General features: G+C 39.8%; 1 protein-coding gene across 5 annotated transcripts in view; it reads right to left on the bottom strand.

The window, feature by feature from the left end:
* The window catches only part of KCNQ5 (potassium voltage-gated channel subfamily Q member 5), a gene marked incomplete at both ends in the record, with an annotated part of 300,511 nt that overhangs the window by 23,974 nt on the left and 262,751 nt on the right, over window positions 1–13,786 (bottom strand). For 2 of the 5 annotated variants that reach the window (XM_081998437.1, XM_081998439.1), the window contains 3 exons: window positions 8,736–8,762; window positions 10,302–10,396; window positions 13,658–13,753. In XM_081998437.1, coding sequence (XP_081854563.1) covers window positions 8,736–8,762; window positions 10,302–10,396; window positions 13,658–13,753 — 218 coding nt within the window. Of the gene's footprint in view, window positions 1–5,661; window positions 5,719–8,735; window positions 8,763–10,301; window positions 10,397–13,657; window positions 13,754–13,786 lie in introns of all 5 variants that reach the window. The other 3 variants (XM_081998435.1, XM_081998436.1, XM_081998438.1) reach the window with 3 other exon arrangements.

Genomic DNA, 13,786 nt, shown 5'->3' with positions numbered 1-13,786 from the left:
CCATCTTAGTCAGCCCAGCTCAGTGCATTTCTGGCCATCTCTTCAGATTAACAAGAACAAAATGTATTCTGTTATTAGTGCATGCCATGTAGTATTGTTTGGTTTTTTTTTTAAGCAGGCAAAAATACTGTTAGTATATTCATGCTTTTTCAAGATGTGGCACTTCCAACATTTCATATGCATTGTTAGTGACCACTCATATCCAGAATTCCTTGTTACAGCGCTTACTTGGACAGGATGAAACCAAAATTAAGAAAACAACCAAGAAAGAGCGTCATGACCAATTAATGGAAATGTAATGATACGCTGTGTACTCACTAAAGTCCTTGCTGGAGATTAAGCTGGGAGCTGACTACCTGCAGGTGGTATTGGACAGGCCATTTAGGACAGGTACAAGAGCCCAGCCAAGCTCATGACTGTGACTGCTGGATCAATGGTGGCCCTGTGGTCTTACAGTTGGCCAACTGTCAGACGATTTTTCCCCTCCTGTGCTTATAACCCTCCCCTCTAGTCAGCTAAATGTGGGATATGTAGATTTTCTGCTTCGCAGTGCTTAAATTACATTTGTCCATGTTCAAACGTATCTGATGAACATCCTGTGGTCGCCTTGACTATCTGCCTATGCTTTTTCATTATTTAACATTTTTGCCTTTGTTTGTCTCTACCTGTAGCAGAAGGCATGAAGGGGAAGCAGAAAGGAAGTCTGATACCAAGGTTTGGAAACCTTGTTTTATCTACAAGGTTAAGTTCAATTGCCTGTACAAGGGAATGGTTGTCTTGGTCAACGGTCCTGTTCTTGCAAGGGGAGAAACAATGGGAGAAATGCAGTAGCTGCTCATGTTATGATGTTACTGGGTTTTGCAGTCCTACTGCCCTGGCATAGGCTTGGGGGTGCTTTTAAAATACCTATAGCAAAGATTGTCTTGCTGCAAATTATAATAGTACTTGAAGTGAGGACACTTTCTAGTACTCTCAAAATCTTTGCATTTAACTTCAGCATGCCCATAAGATGTTTTCAACAGAAATGAATTTTGCAGCTAATCAACTAATGGCAACAGGGACAATGTGGTTCTTAGATGTTTAACGTACTGCACTCTGAAAATATAGTGTTAATATGTAATTATATGAAATGGAAAGTAGTTATAAACTTCTGTGACTGTGAAATGTTGAGACAATCAGATATCTTTGTCCATGCATAATATAGCATAGCATAGCATAGCATAGCGTTTCATTCTGAATACAAACATCACTGAGAGCAGAAAGGATGCAGTTTGTAACAGGCAAAGCACATGCTGGGAAGCTTATAATGAGATAATTTTCAAGAATGCTAAAAAATGAGCATACCGATAGAAAGATTAATAGATAAATGTATTTCTATATGGCATGTTGAATCACTCGAAAGAATACTTTTACTATAATTCCTGAATGTTGCCCTTCTTCCCTTGCCCAAAGTAAGCAATTGTTGAAATTAAACACGTGATGGTGCTGGAAATGTTATCTATTTCCATTGCAAATTATTACCCGGACCTGCAGTACCGTGTGCTGTTGCATATGCAATACAAAAGACCCACAGAACATACTGTTTGAAAGAAAAGTGAGTTCTAAAATTTAATTTTCAATATAAATCACATTTCAAGACTGAATTACATTTTAGCTCAGGAATCTTTTGCATTGTACAACTTAATGAAAATATAAGCTGTAAAATATTTATTAACCACATTATTGCATTGTCATACTATAAAGCATGAGCAACAGAATCAAAATGGACTTCTTGCTATAGATATTATTCCTAGTTATGTGTCCTCTGTGCTTTTTTAAACTCTTATGGCTCAAGTTGTATTTGTTATGGAAGCATGGAATTGAATTATATTTTTCTGACAAATCTTAGAGCAAAAAAGTTTCTGGGCAGCTGTCTTCCTCTTGCACTGATGAAAATGAAAGGAAAAATGATAAAATAGCCATAAAAATGATCAGTATAGACCATATTTTTTATAATACCATTAATTCAAAAATAAAAATGAAAATTAAAAAAATGAAAAAAAAGTGTTGTTCTGTCAATGAATTTGTACTAATGAAAGCAATGGCTGCCTTTAAATGATTTGTACACATGGTTATTTCATTTATAAAAGTTGAATGGTACACAATGGCTACTTAACCTGAATATCTTTAGTTCTCCAAATCAAAGCAATGAGGCAATGGTGAAAGGAACAGTAGACACTTCATCTGTACTAGCGACATTTTTCAAAAATGCAACACTGAGAATGAAAATTTTAATTTAAAATGCAGACCTCATACTTAAGAAAAAATAAATCTGCTTTGCAGCAATGGCAATGTAATGGCATGCCAAGGGTCCATGCAGAGGATGCTGCATCGTGAAGAGAAACGCAGCCCCTGAAGGAAGCGTGGATTGGAAACTCTGTTTTGCCTCTTGAGAGTTTCTCCAAAGACACCGGTTATAGCAGTTCTTCACTTCTTGGATCCCTGCTCCTATTCTGAGACTGGTGGAAAATGTTCCTGAAGTCACTGGATCCTACTCAGCACAGGCATAAGCTGTATGACTTGTGGCAGTGGAGAATTCATGCTTTGGAGAAGAAAGCCGCTGTCCTTGGGAGCATGCTGCCATGGGGCTCTTCTCTATGTAATAAATAACAGATCATGAAGCAATAACTGAATCAGAGCATTTGGGGGCATCCTGACCAGGCTTTTTCCCACATTGAAAGTCCCTTTCCTCATCGGCTATATTGCTCCTAGCTCTTGATTCTCTGTTGCAGTAGCGATAGAGATCACAGAATCACAGAATCACTAAGGTTGGAAAGGACCTTCAAGATCATCAAGTCCAACCATTAATCCAGTGACATTGTGTCCCCTAAACCATGTCCTGAAGCGCCACATCCACACATTTTTTGAACACTTCCAGAGATGGTGACTCCACCACCTCCCTGGGCAGCCTGTTCCAATGCTTGCCCACTCTCTTGGTGAAGAAATTCTTCCTAATATCCAATCTAAACCCCCCCTGTTGCAACTTGAGGCCATTTCCTCTTGTCCTATCACTAGTTAGTTGGGGGAAGAGACCAACACCCTCGTCGCCACAACCCCCTTTCAGGTAGTTGTAGAGAGCAAGAAGGTCTCCCCTCAGCCTCCTCTTCTCCAGACTAAACAACCCCAGTTCCCTCAGCCGCTGGGGTTGTTAGATGGGGTTAGAGATACAGAGTGGAGATAAACTTACACCCTTTCAAGCATCTTTGTGCATTCTGCACTTGAATTAGTAGCCACTGAAGCCTTTAGGGCCCTTTACTCTGATTTAATGATTGTTGGATAAGCACAGTCCAGTGCTGTGCTAAAAATCCTTCACCTCTTGCAGGATCTAGCCTATTTTTCTCTATCCCCTTTTTCTCCTCTCTTTTTACATGATATCCAAAGGAAATCCTTTGATTTAATGTAAATCTGGCTATTGGAAATTCACATATCCCTGTAAGTACTCCAAAACTTTAAGTTGAATGTTGGTCATATAAAACCATGAGGGAGAATCAGGAAAACGGGTGTCTAAATGCCTTCTGAAATTACACAGGTCCCTAAATCAGACCTAAACGACAAGGTTCTGAAAGACCTACAGCTATCTTCAGTCATCTCTGCATTTTTTCAGATGTATGTCTGTCCATTTCTTGTCCCTTACATGATTTATCCCAGTTTGGTGTGTATATATATATGTACAGACACGTATTTGCTTTCTTTTACAATCTTCCTTGGCAATGGCAATCTCTTTGGACCTATTGCTCCTCTATTCTTGCAGGTTGCAAGTTGCGGAATATATTCATGTCGATAACACTGGAGCTTTGAAGCATCTTTTAGCGGAGATCAACTACAACTGGCACCTGTGGGAAAAAAGCAAGTGACTTTTCTCTAGTTGTTTTCCTTCTGGCAGGTCAGTTGTAGGATCTTACCGCTTATGCTTCCCGTCAGTACATGCATGAGCCGTTCACTTCCCTGGGATGGCAAAGGACTTTCTAGTTCTTATTTCTTCTTTTCTAAATTCTGTTTTTCCACCTGTGATTGATGGAGGAATAGGTGTCTGGGGACACTAGAGGTCACTGCAGCTTCACTGCAGGGGGAGTGAACTCTTCTCTGCTGGACCAAATGACTAGACTTGGAAAGATTTTTTTTTAATTGATAAATGCCTACAAACCTGTGCCTTTTTTCTCTACCATACTCACAGCTCTGTCTGTCTTCCATGGATCATCTTACTATACTTTTTGGTAAACTCAGCATCTCTTTGCCTCCCAGTCCCACTCCCCTATTTCCTAGCCTACCTTCCTGTATTTCTGGTCAAGTTTATCTTCTGCCCTACGTCAGCCTTAGACCTGCAGCACTACTACTTGCTACTAGTCACAATTTACAATTTGTTTTTCAGCTTTTCAGACTAAGCAGGGTGGTGGAAGTGGGAATAGGAAGAAATTGAAATGAATCAGAAGTAACTGGAGGGCCTGAGGGTGAGGGGCAATGCTTTGGATCTTGAGCTGAGGCAGAAGCTAAAACTGACAAAAATTATCACCCATGACAAACAGCAGCAATCAAATGTACATGCCAATTTTCAGCAGTTAACTTCAAATAAATACAGATGTTGATTCTTACCAAGCCTACGGATGGCTTTACTGAAATTAAGTTGACCAAATGCAAATGCAATGGAGAGTACAGTGAGGCCTGAAGTTCAAACATTCAAGACTTCTCCACCAGTCTCATGCTAGCAGCATGAACCCAAGAAATGTAGCGTTATATCTCATACCTTCAATGAGTAATAACAAGAATTTCACGGACGTAATTTCTTAAGGTTTGATTGTCAAACCAAAAAAAATAAATGAAGTTCACGGATTTTGTGTGTTGTTTCCTTTTTCAAAACAGTTTCCAGATGAAGAGAAACTATTTTTTACCTCCATTTTCTATCATCAGTTAGTACTTCTATTGTCTTTTAAATTATTTTTAAAAAGTAATGAAAAAAATGTAATACGCTTTGGTTATAGATCAAGGGTTTCTTCCCCTAAGATCCATCCATCTAGGAATTACCATTTTTGGTAAGAGACACAATTTCCACAGAATTCGGCTGAAGCAGATGGTTGATTTCACATGCATTCCTCTACCTTCCAGTACAAGACACAGGCACAGCTTCCACAAGCTGTGTCCAAGGGGATTCTTCTCAACAATTGCGTATTTTGACTGCTGATATTGCCTAGCATGTTATAGCTTAATATTCGCCACTAATTATTAGATAGAGAGCTCAACTGCCATGGTTATAAAAATCCTCTTGGACTTGGGGAAATGTCTTTAGCCAAATATTTAACCCCAGTTTTAGATCTCTGCAGGGTAATGCATTCCAAAAGTTCAAGTCTCAGGCAGAGAAGGGGAACCGGGCTTCAGCAGACTGCGGCGTGCTGCACACTGCAATTGTCTGACCAGATGATATTCAAAGAATTGGTGTTATTGCCATTGTCTTAGTGTCATTGCAGGCAACAAGCAACGAGGGGAATCACAAGCACTTAAAAAAATCAAGAAACCTCCTTTGGAGAAGTAAGGAACCTTAAAGCACTAAGGAGGGGAAGTAAATGAATCATGCACCTGATGTTAGTTGGCATTCTCAAACATCATGTGAATAGGCAGGATGCTGAATACCTATGTTTCCGAGGGGTGTACATCCTGAAGAGCTTCTGTTTATTACTACAAAGCTTACTAGGAGTGAGGGGAGATAGAGGACCATGTTACTAAGCATTCCACTGCTAGGTAAGGGGTTAGGCTTTCCACCTCAAGTTAGACTCTGCATCACTGGCAATGACGTTTTCATATGATGCATGCAGAGAGTTTACATTAAACCTCTTTTTAGAAACAGGTGAGATAATAGGAGTACAATTTACTTGTTTCCCGCAGAGCAAGGATGAGTTTTCCCCCCAAGCTCCTATACTGGCAAAACTTCTTCTTGCACCAGAGTGAGTTGTCCGGATAGAGAATTCATGTTCAAGCTCACTAGTTACAACCCCTCATGGGTGATATTCGTTCTTTGCAGACACCCGGTGCATGTACTACACATAGCTTAAGACTGCTTATACTCTCAGGATGTTGTAAGATTCATCAGTCTTGATCTAGTTTCCTGCACAGGAAGAATTTCAGCCACATTGTATAATTGAGCAGAAATAAATATTATTTGCGTTCAGTGTGTACATTTGTAGATATGGAGACTTTAACATACAGGCTTTTTAAATTACTTGAAAAAGTCTAGAAATGATTTATAGAAATATCTATTTACAGCATGGATACACCAGAGAGGTTGTCTACCATTATTTTTGATAAACGATTAATTAGAATACTTGTTTATAGTATTTTGAGAAATACAACAGACATTTTGCTTAAAATTGGTATGAAGCTACAGCCTCATAAGCACAACTCTCTCAACTCAAATGCACAGCAACATTTAGTTACCTAGTGAAAGACTGTAGGTCTATACATAACAAAACGCAATAATTCATTCCTGTAAATATAAAAGTCATTTTGGTAGGAAAGAAAATAATTAACTTCAGGTAAAATTGATAAAAATTTTTCTCCACTGTTATTAGAATGGAGCACAGAGAAAAAAGCATATTCAGAAAGCAATCTAATGCACTACTTGTGCAAACGCATCTTCAAAGAGTGAAACAAGAAGCAGCTTACTTAGTTCACATAGCATCCCATGCAAGTCACTCAGCATTGCAGTAAGAAAGAAGTTAAATAGTCGAGGACAGTTATCTCAAAATACATTGCAGCAGTTTGCATTTACATTTATCACAAAAGACCACATACACCACATGTATTTTAAGTGATACAAGCATACAGCGATATATCAGAATAAGAACAATAAACAACCACTGACAAAACACACCTTTTTTAAAAGGCACTGAGTGGTCTGTTGGGTTTTTACTGTAGACCAGGATCTCAGGAGTTGAATGGTTCATTTTTATACCTACACTAATTTGCAGCAGTGCACATATTACTTAAAGGTTTCAGAAGGGACAAACATCTTCCGTTCAGTAAAAATAAAGTGGAAAATTCTGGCTAAATCATTGACTACTTTTAAAACCACAACAGTTATCACTAACATGGAGTGTGTAATATAATTTTGTCAGCTGGGGTTTGTTTTGCATCTAGTTTCTACTTATTTGTAGAGTAAGTATTTGTAAGTAAATTTGTGGTCACAAGTACAACTGGGAATAACCTCTCCCCTCTGCACAAATCACTGTTTTGAAGGTACATACTCATTTACTGCCAACTTCAGTCTCACCTTTAAAAAAGCTGAAGTCAATTTTAAATGTTGCTGTTTGAAGGAGGAGGAAATATGGCTGGTGAGTGCAAAAACTTTTGATCAGGGTTTAATAATTTGAGATCCATACGTCGCTAGCAAGCCTATGGAGGTAGCGTATATGAAAAGTCACAGGACTGACGGAGCAGGTGAAGTGCTCCTGAGGGACACCTCAGAGCAAATCCAGTCCCCTCGAGTTACCGTGACATTAACAGCAGTTATACGCACATCGGGGGAAAGGATGGGGTCGGGCACCGGAGGAGCATCTGGAAAGTGGAACGGGACATGGGTAATTGATGTGAAGACTTTCCACCGCTGACTGAATAACCCAGAAGGGTTTGTGAACCACTGTGCAACTTGGGGGTGGATGTATTTCAGGGGCTGATGTGTCACCCCCACTTACTTTCTTGGCTTTTCATTCTTTCCTGCCCAGAGGTAAAATCCACCCTTCTCCGATCGTGCCGATACCGCAGCGCTGGCCGCCGAATGCCTGTGCGCTCCCATCCCTAATGAGTTTTGGAGTGGTGCAATTTCTCTTGGAGCCACTGAGTCCTTTCCTGTCCCTAAGGATTCGAGCTTTAAGTACGGCAAAGAATGGCATTTCCACTTACTGCCTTCGGGCACCTCCAGGGCTCTATCTACCCCGGGAGGAAACCCCCCCCAAGGCCTGCCTCTGCCTGCTGTAGGCAGCTGGTCCTCGGCCAGCATCTCGCCTGGGTGGAAGCCCCCCTGCCCTCCCGGCTGGCAGCGGTGGGGCTTATTTAAGGAGAGATGTCAGGCTACCCGCTCTGGCCGAACAGCCGTGCGAGAGTGCACACCGTGCAGCCCAGAGGAGGTGCCTTCCCCCCGCCTTCCGTGTCCCAAAACGCTCTTTAGGAAGGGGTGTCAGGAAAAGGTTGGGAAAACGTGGCACCGAGGAAGCCTTCAGGATGCTCCTGCAGGGCAGCACCGACCCTTGCCGAGGTGACAGCCCGCCAGCAGTGACAGGGAGGTCCTTCTGTGACAGAGGGCTGGTGGGCTGGTTCACAAAGCCAAATTCGGCTACACCCCTGCAGCTTCCACTGCGATTCCTGGGAAGCTCGAGCATCGATTTTATGGCAGAAGCTGGGGGGCCGCATCCTCGCCCAGGAGCTGGGTCTGGGGCGGCTGCTCCGCTCGCTGCTCTGCCACTGTTCAAACTGAGCTACCCCTCAAAGTTAAAAAGTAAAAAATTGCCTAGTTTTTTTCCATACAAAAACTGGGACAAAGAAGCAAATTTCAGCAGCATTAGTCTATTGATATGAGTTTAAAAAACGCAGTTTGTGATTATTGTCAGTTAACAGTTACAGTTCATTGAACCTACTTTACAGAACCCAAAACATGTAAAAGCCATTAAGAAGCAGCGATTTCACAGATAAAAGAAATAAAAGAAACTACAAACCTGCTAGAAGCTTCCCCTTGTTCTTTTCTTCAGGTCAGGGAGTGGGAGGGAAAAACATACTTGTTATGCAGATAGTAATCACATTACTTAGTTACAGATGATGTTAGATATACGATAAATGTAAATGGGTATGTTAATTAGTGTACAAGACACACGTTACATTGCAACCACAAAAACATTCAAGCAAGACTTGTAACTACAACGCTTCTGAAAAAGAAACTTTTCAAGTTGTTTTAACACATGCATAACATGCTTAGTACATACCACTGCAGACTGAGTTGGCAAAGCACTTAGGCAAAATGCATTGCTGACACATATAACAGAAAGCTGTAGGCTCTTACTAGATAAAGTTATCTCTGGTAAATAAAAAGGTTTAATTTTAGGATAGCACAGCGATATGCTTATTTAGAATAACAAGTAGATGCACTTTTGAGGGACAGTCATATTTTAGAATATGATAGGTGGGATACAGCTTCATTATTTATGCAATTTTATATCCATCCATTTATACCAATGTTGCCTTCAACCTGTTTGTATACATCAAAAATCAATATTCCGTGTAACTTCTAATCTAAAAGCTCCTTTTAGTTTGGAGCATTTTGGAATTACAGTTGTGGAATGCATTACTTATGGCTCTGTTCTTTTCAACCCTTTGAAACTCAAAGATCAGCTTTGGGTCCCCAGCCAAACCTCTTTTTGGCTGAGTTTTTTGGCACACAATTACCTTTTTACTGTCATGTGGATGTTCATCACCCAGCTTTGAGAGAAACCACTAACTCTCTTGCACTGTCTGCAATAACAACAGTTAGGGTGCTTATCAGAGCTTTCCCGTAAGGCTCTTCGCGCTCTCCTTTTTGATCTTTATTGAATATCTTTTACTTCCTGATTTGTGCCCCGTATTGAATCAGTCAACTTACTACCTCCTGGGAAATCTTTTACTGAATTCTTGAAGAGTCTTGGGCTGCCAGAGCTCGGTGAATTCTCACCCAAACTAGGACGTCAAATATTTCCTGTCTGCCAAACTGTGACATCAGGTCTTTCTACTTGTCTTCCGCTGACTGTGTGTGTAACTGAGGACACCTGAGTATATCTCACCATAACTGAGGAAATACTGAGTATACCAGAAGTTATGATGAAAAGGAACAAATTCCCCAGTGCATTCCCCAGTAGAATACCACAAGTACCTCCTCCCTCACAAAGGTAAATCTGTAGCTATAGCTTTATATAGGGACACAGGCATAAAAATACCATTAAACCAAGGAACAAGCTCTGCATTAAACATAGTATTTTCCTCCTTAGAGATAATTTGGAATTGGCCGAAACATTAACCTTGATACATGAGTGGGGATTTCGGAAAATATTTCTAATGCCTGTGCTCAGACAAATGCAATGATTTGTATTTGTCCCGCTGCTCTAGGCTCCTTGTTAATATTTATATGGTTTGTTAGTTGAAATTTTTAATGAGAGGACTTAAGGAGACAAAACAAGACGAAACAGACAAGTAGTAAATCTCTATAAGCTTGAACAGACATCGAGAACAGCACCAGCTGCCATATTTGTACCTACTTTGTAGGGCTGCAGGTATGCAAGGCCTTCAAATGAGGCTTCCAGGTAGCAATGGAAACCGATTTCTCATCAGCCGCATAACTACGCCATACACACTACGTGCAGGATATATGGTAAAAAAAAGAAAAAAAACAAGGCAAGAGGGAGCAGGGGATGAAACAAAAAATTGAAAAGCAGATTAGTAACCAATACAAGTCATGGCTTTCTTTTATCATTCATAGCACTGATACATGCCTGAGGGGAGGAAGAATACTTTCATAATATCGCCAGGTGGCTGTCAGGTTTGTTCGGCTGGCGTCGGTAGAATAAAACCGCCAGGAAGCCTGGTATGGGGAAACAATAGAAAAGCACAAAGGAACCAAGAACATGAAGTGCCAATGCCACCGCACTGATTACGGAGAGAGGGGGTTTTGCTCAGATTGGGATGTGCTCTATTAAGTTGATTAAGGAAATACCAGAAAAAACTTCCAAAACTTTTGCGAATCACAGTACACTTTACATGGTAAAGTACGAGTTACTGGCTTTGTGGAAGCACCAGAAGGTATTCAACACATAAAAGATCTCAAAAAAGCATCGCAGTGATTTATTTGTGACAAGTCCATAGGGAAACCCACACAAACTTGCAGCCTGAGGTAAAAAAGTGTCATAATACGTTTTGTAAACAATAATGAAAACCAGACAAAAAGCATTTAGAAGAAAAGTGAAGTATTCTCTGTGGTTTGAAACACTGCTAAATGTTTAAAAAGATGAAAGAAATAATTTCAAAGGTGAGTGACCAAATCATGGCACTGAAAATGTATTCACTGTTTAGATTTATAACTGCATGTAGATGGTAAGATAGGTGCTCAGTTCCATGAACTGGAGCAGCTTCCTTGATGTCAGCATAACTGCATTAATTTGTACTAGCTGAGTATCTGCTCTTCCCGTCGACCATTGTCATCCAGGTGTTCTTGTACGGAGTCTAATACCCTGTGACTTCCTACTGCACGTCTCCCAGAAATACATCTAGTCTTCATCTACAGATGGAGAACCTGTCACTCACTTTGTAAACTGTTCCACTGGTTGATCATTCTCATTGTCAAAAATCTCTGCATTATTTTTAATTTGAAACTCTTTGGTTTTGGCTTAAAGCCCGAGATATTTGTTATGTTTCTGTTGGCTACAATAAATAGTCCTGTAGGTTCCAGTACTTCCTCTCTGGACTTTTATGTTCAAATAATGTTCACACTGAATATTTCTTATAAGCTAAACATAGTGAAAAAAAGTATGTTCCTGTGGAATATTCCAGTTTTCTATAGCGATACCTTAGCTGTCTTTAAGTCAGGTAAAGGCTCTAGCTGACAGTGTATCTGTATATCTAACAGAGGAGTTAGCGCAGACTAATTCTACAGAGTAACTGATGAGAAAATAGACATTACCCTGATAAACTAGAGCACACTGATTTCCATGGTAGTCCGTTGTCAATATCCACAACAGACAATTTAAAAAAGCCCAGGCACTGTTACAGTAGACAATGATATGAAGATCAGACACATCCTGAATTTACGAATAGGAAATTTTCTCCAGTCCTGGACTGATTTTTTGCCAATATTTTCTTTGCTTTCTCCAATTTTCCAGTCTCATTTACAAACTGTAGACGCTGAGTTGATGTGTAGCATGTTAGTACCAGCATCACCATATACAGTGATAGTATCAGCCTTCTCCTACTTGTTACCTTTCTGGTTCTGTACCTAACGACTGTAATACAGCAGCTGGAGTAACATACTGGGAACTTGTATGAAGCTCTCGGCCCTTCTTTCTCAGTCTTTCTCCTCTGTGTTTCTCATCCTTGGTCAAATCCTTTCCAGAGTCATTAATATTAGGATAGAGTCCTCTTGTAATAGTCTGAATTAATTGTTTCTAGATCGAGTTTTGTATTTGGCATATTAAGCTATTTGGAGAAAGTCATCCAGATCATCCTCGGGTTCATTCCCATGTGCCTGCCCTCATCTTTACCATTCTGCCAGGCCTTGTGCCATTGGCGAATATCTCCACCAGCAAGTCTATATTAATTTCCAGGTCACTGAAAATGCTGAACATGAAGATGACCATGGAAGTGCTGAACAACCTTCATCATTGGGATCCCACCACAAATGTCTTCCCTTCACAGTGTCTTTTGCCCATTGAGAGTCACTTTCTGCAGTCAGCTAGCTATTCTTAATCTGTTTAGCACACTGTCTTACTAATATTTTGGTTGGCCTGTCATACAATCGTAAGAAGAGCTACACCCAAAACCTAGATCTACTGTGTGTTTCCTCCGGCAACTAAAATTGGAAGAAGTAGATTGGAATATGTTATAAAATATTCCAGACGCTCATTCTACAGTACAATAGATACAAAAAGAGTGGATTTATATTTATTAATTATCCTAATAAATACTACCTCTGAAATATTTAGTATTTAATAATAATTGAACAGTAATAAAGGAAAACATTTATTAACTTTAAGAATGCTTCAAAGCAGCCTGTCATCTATTCTGAACTTATCACTGAACTCTAGTATATTCATGCTTAGCTTCTTTATTTGGATTTATTATTTCAGAATTAAAAAAAACAGCGTAAGTGGCACACGTAAAACACCTGGGATCCCAAGCAAATAAACTACGATGCTAGAAGATTATTTTCCCCCCCTTTTTTTTTCAGTGCATCAAGTAGACTAAGGCTAAGTGCAAAATCATTCTTTAGAGGATTTTCTCATTTCTAACTAGGACTGTAAGTTAAGGAAAAACTAGGCAAAACAGCTGTTTAACAAATATCATGCCACTTTTGTTTAAAAAAATCTTTTAAAATTGTTCATCTCTACCATTATGTCAATATTGGAGCTGAAACCACTTCAGACAATTTCAGACATGTTGGAATTGCTAGCACCTACATTTCCAGCTTTTGAATTGACTAATAGTGAAAGCAATTCTCTGAGCAGGACGCTTTTCATTTTCACCGAGTATATCACTCATTGGAGCACTCTAAACTGTGTAGTAGATGAAAAGTAGCTTAATATAAGCAAGAGTGCCGTGCTGTCACTTGGGTTGTCTAGGGATCAATTCTATTTTTCTAAGTAATTTGCTAACTGCAGCCATGCAGCTGACATCCTTGACTTGGTTTCTTCAGCATGGATAGAAGAACGCAAAAACTACACATAGAAATGCTATAGACACAATTATGGCAACAGATGGCAATCACTGAACAAACTTATTTCATGAAACTAACCAATCCGTTAAACATTATTTCCACAAAACTTTCAAAATTGAAATCATAAAACTTGCTCCAATATGTACTTTAAACCACCTGCTGTTATCTTTTCACTGAGTTCATATTTACCTGAATTAGACTGGCGGCTGGATTCCTTCTTTTCTCAAAGTGTTTCTGACGATGCTGTTCCTGCACTTTTAATGCAAATCCTGAGCCAAGGATGCCCTGCAATACAACAAGCCATTTATCATTACGTAG

Source organism: Phaethon aethereus (genome assembly GCF_964289735.1).
Source record: "Phaethon aethereus genome assembly, chromosome: 3".
Classification (NCBI taxonomy): domain Eukaryota; kingdom Metazoa; phylum Chordata; class Aves; order Phaethontiformes; family Phaethontidae; genus Phaethon; species Phaethon aethereus.
Note: the sequence above shows the minus strand (reverse complement) of the source record. Positions and strands in the feature narration are given on the sequence as shown.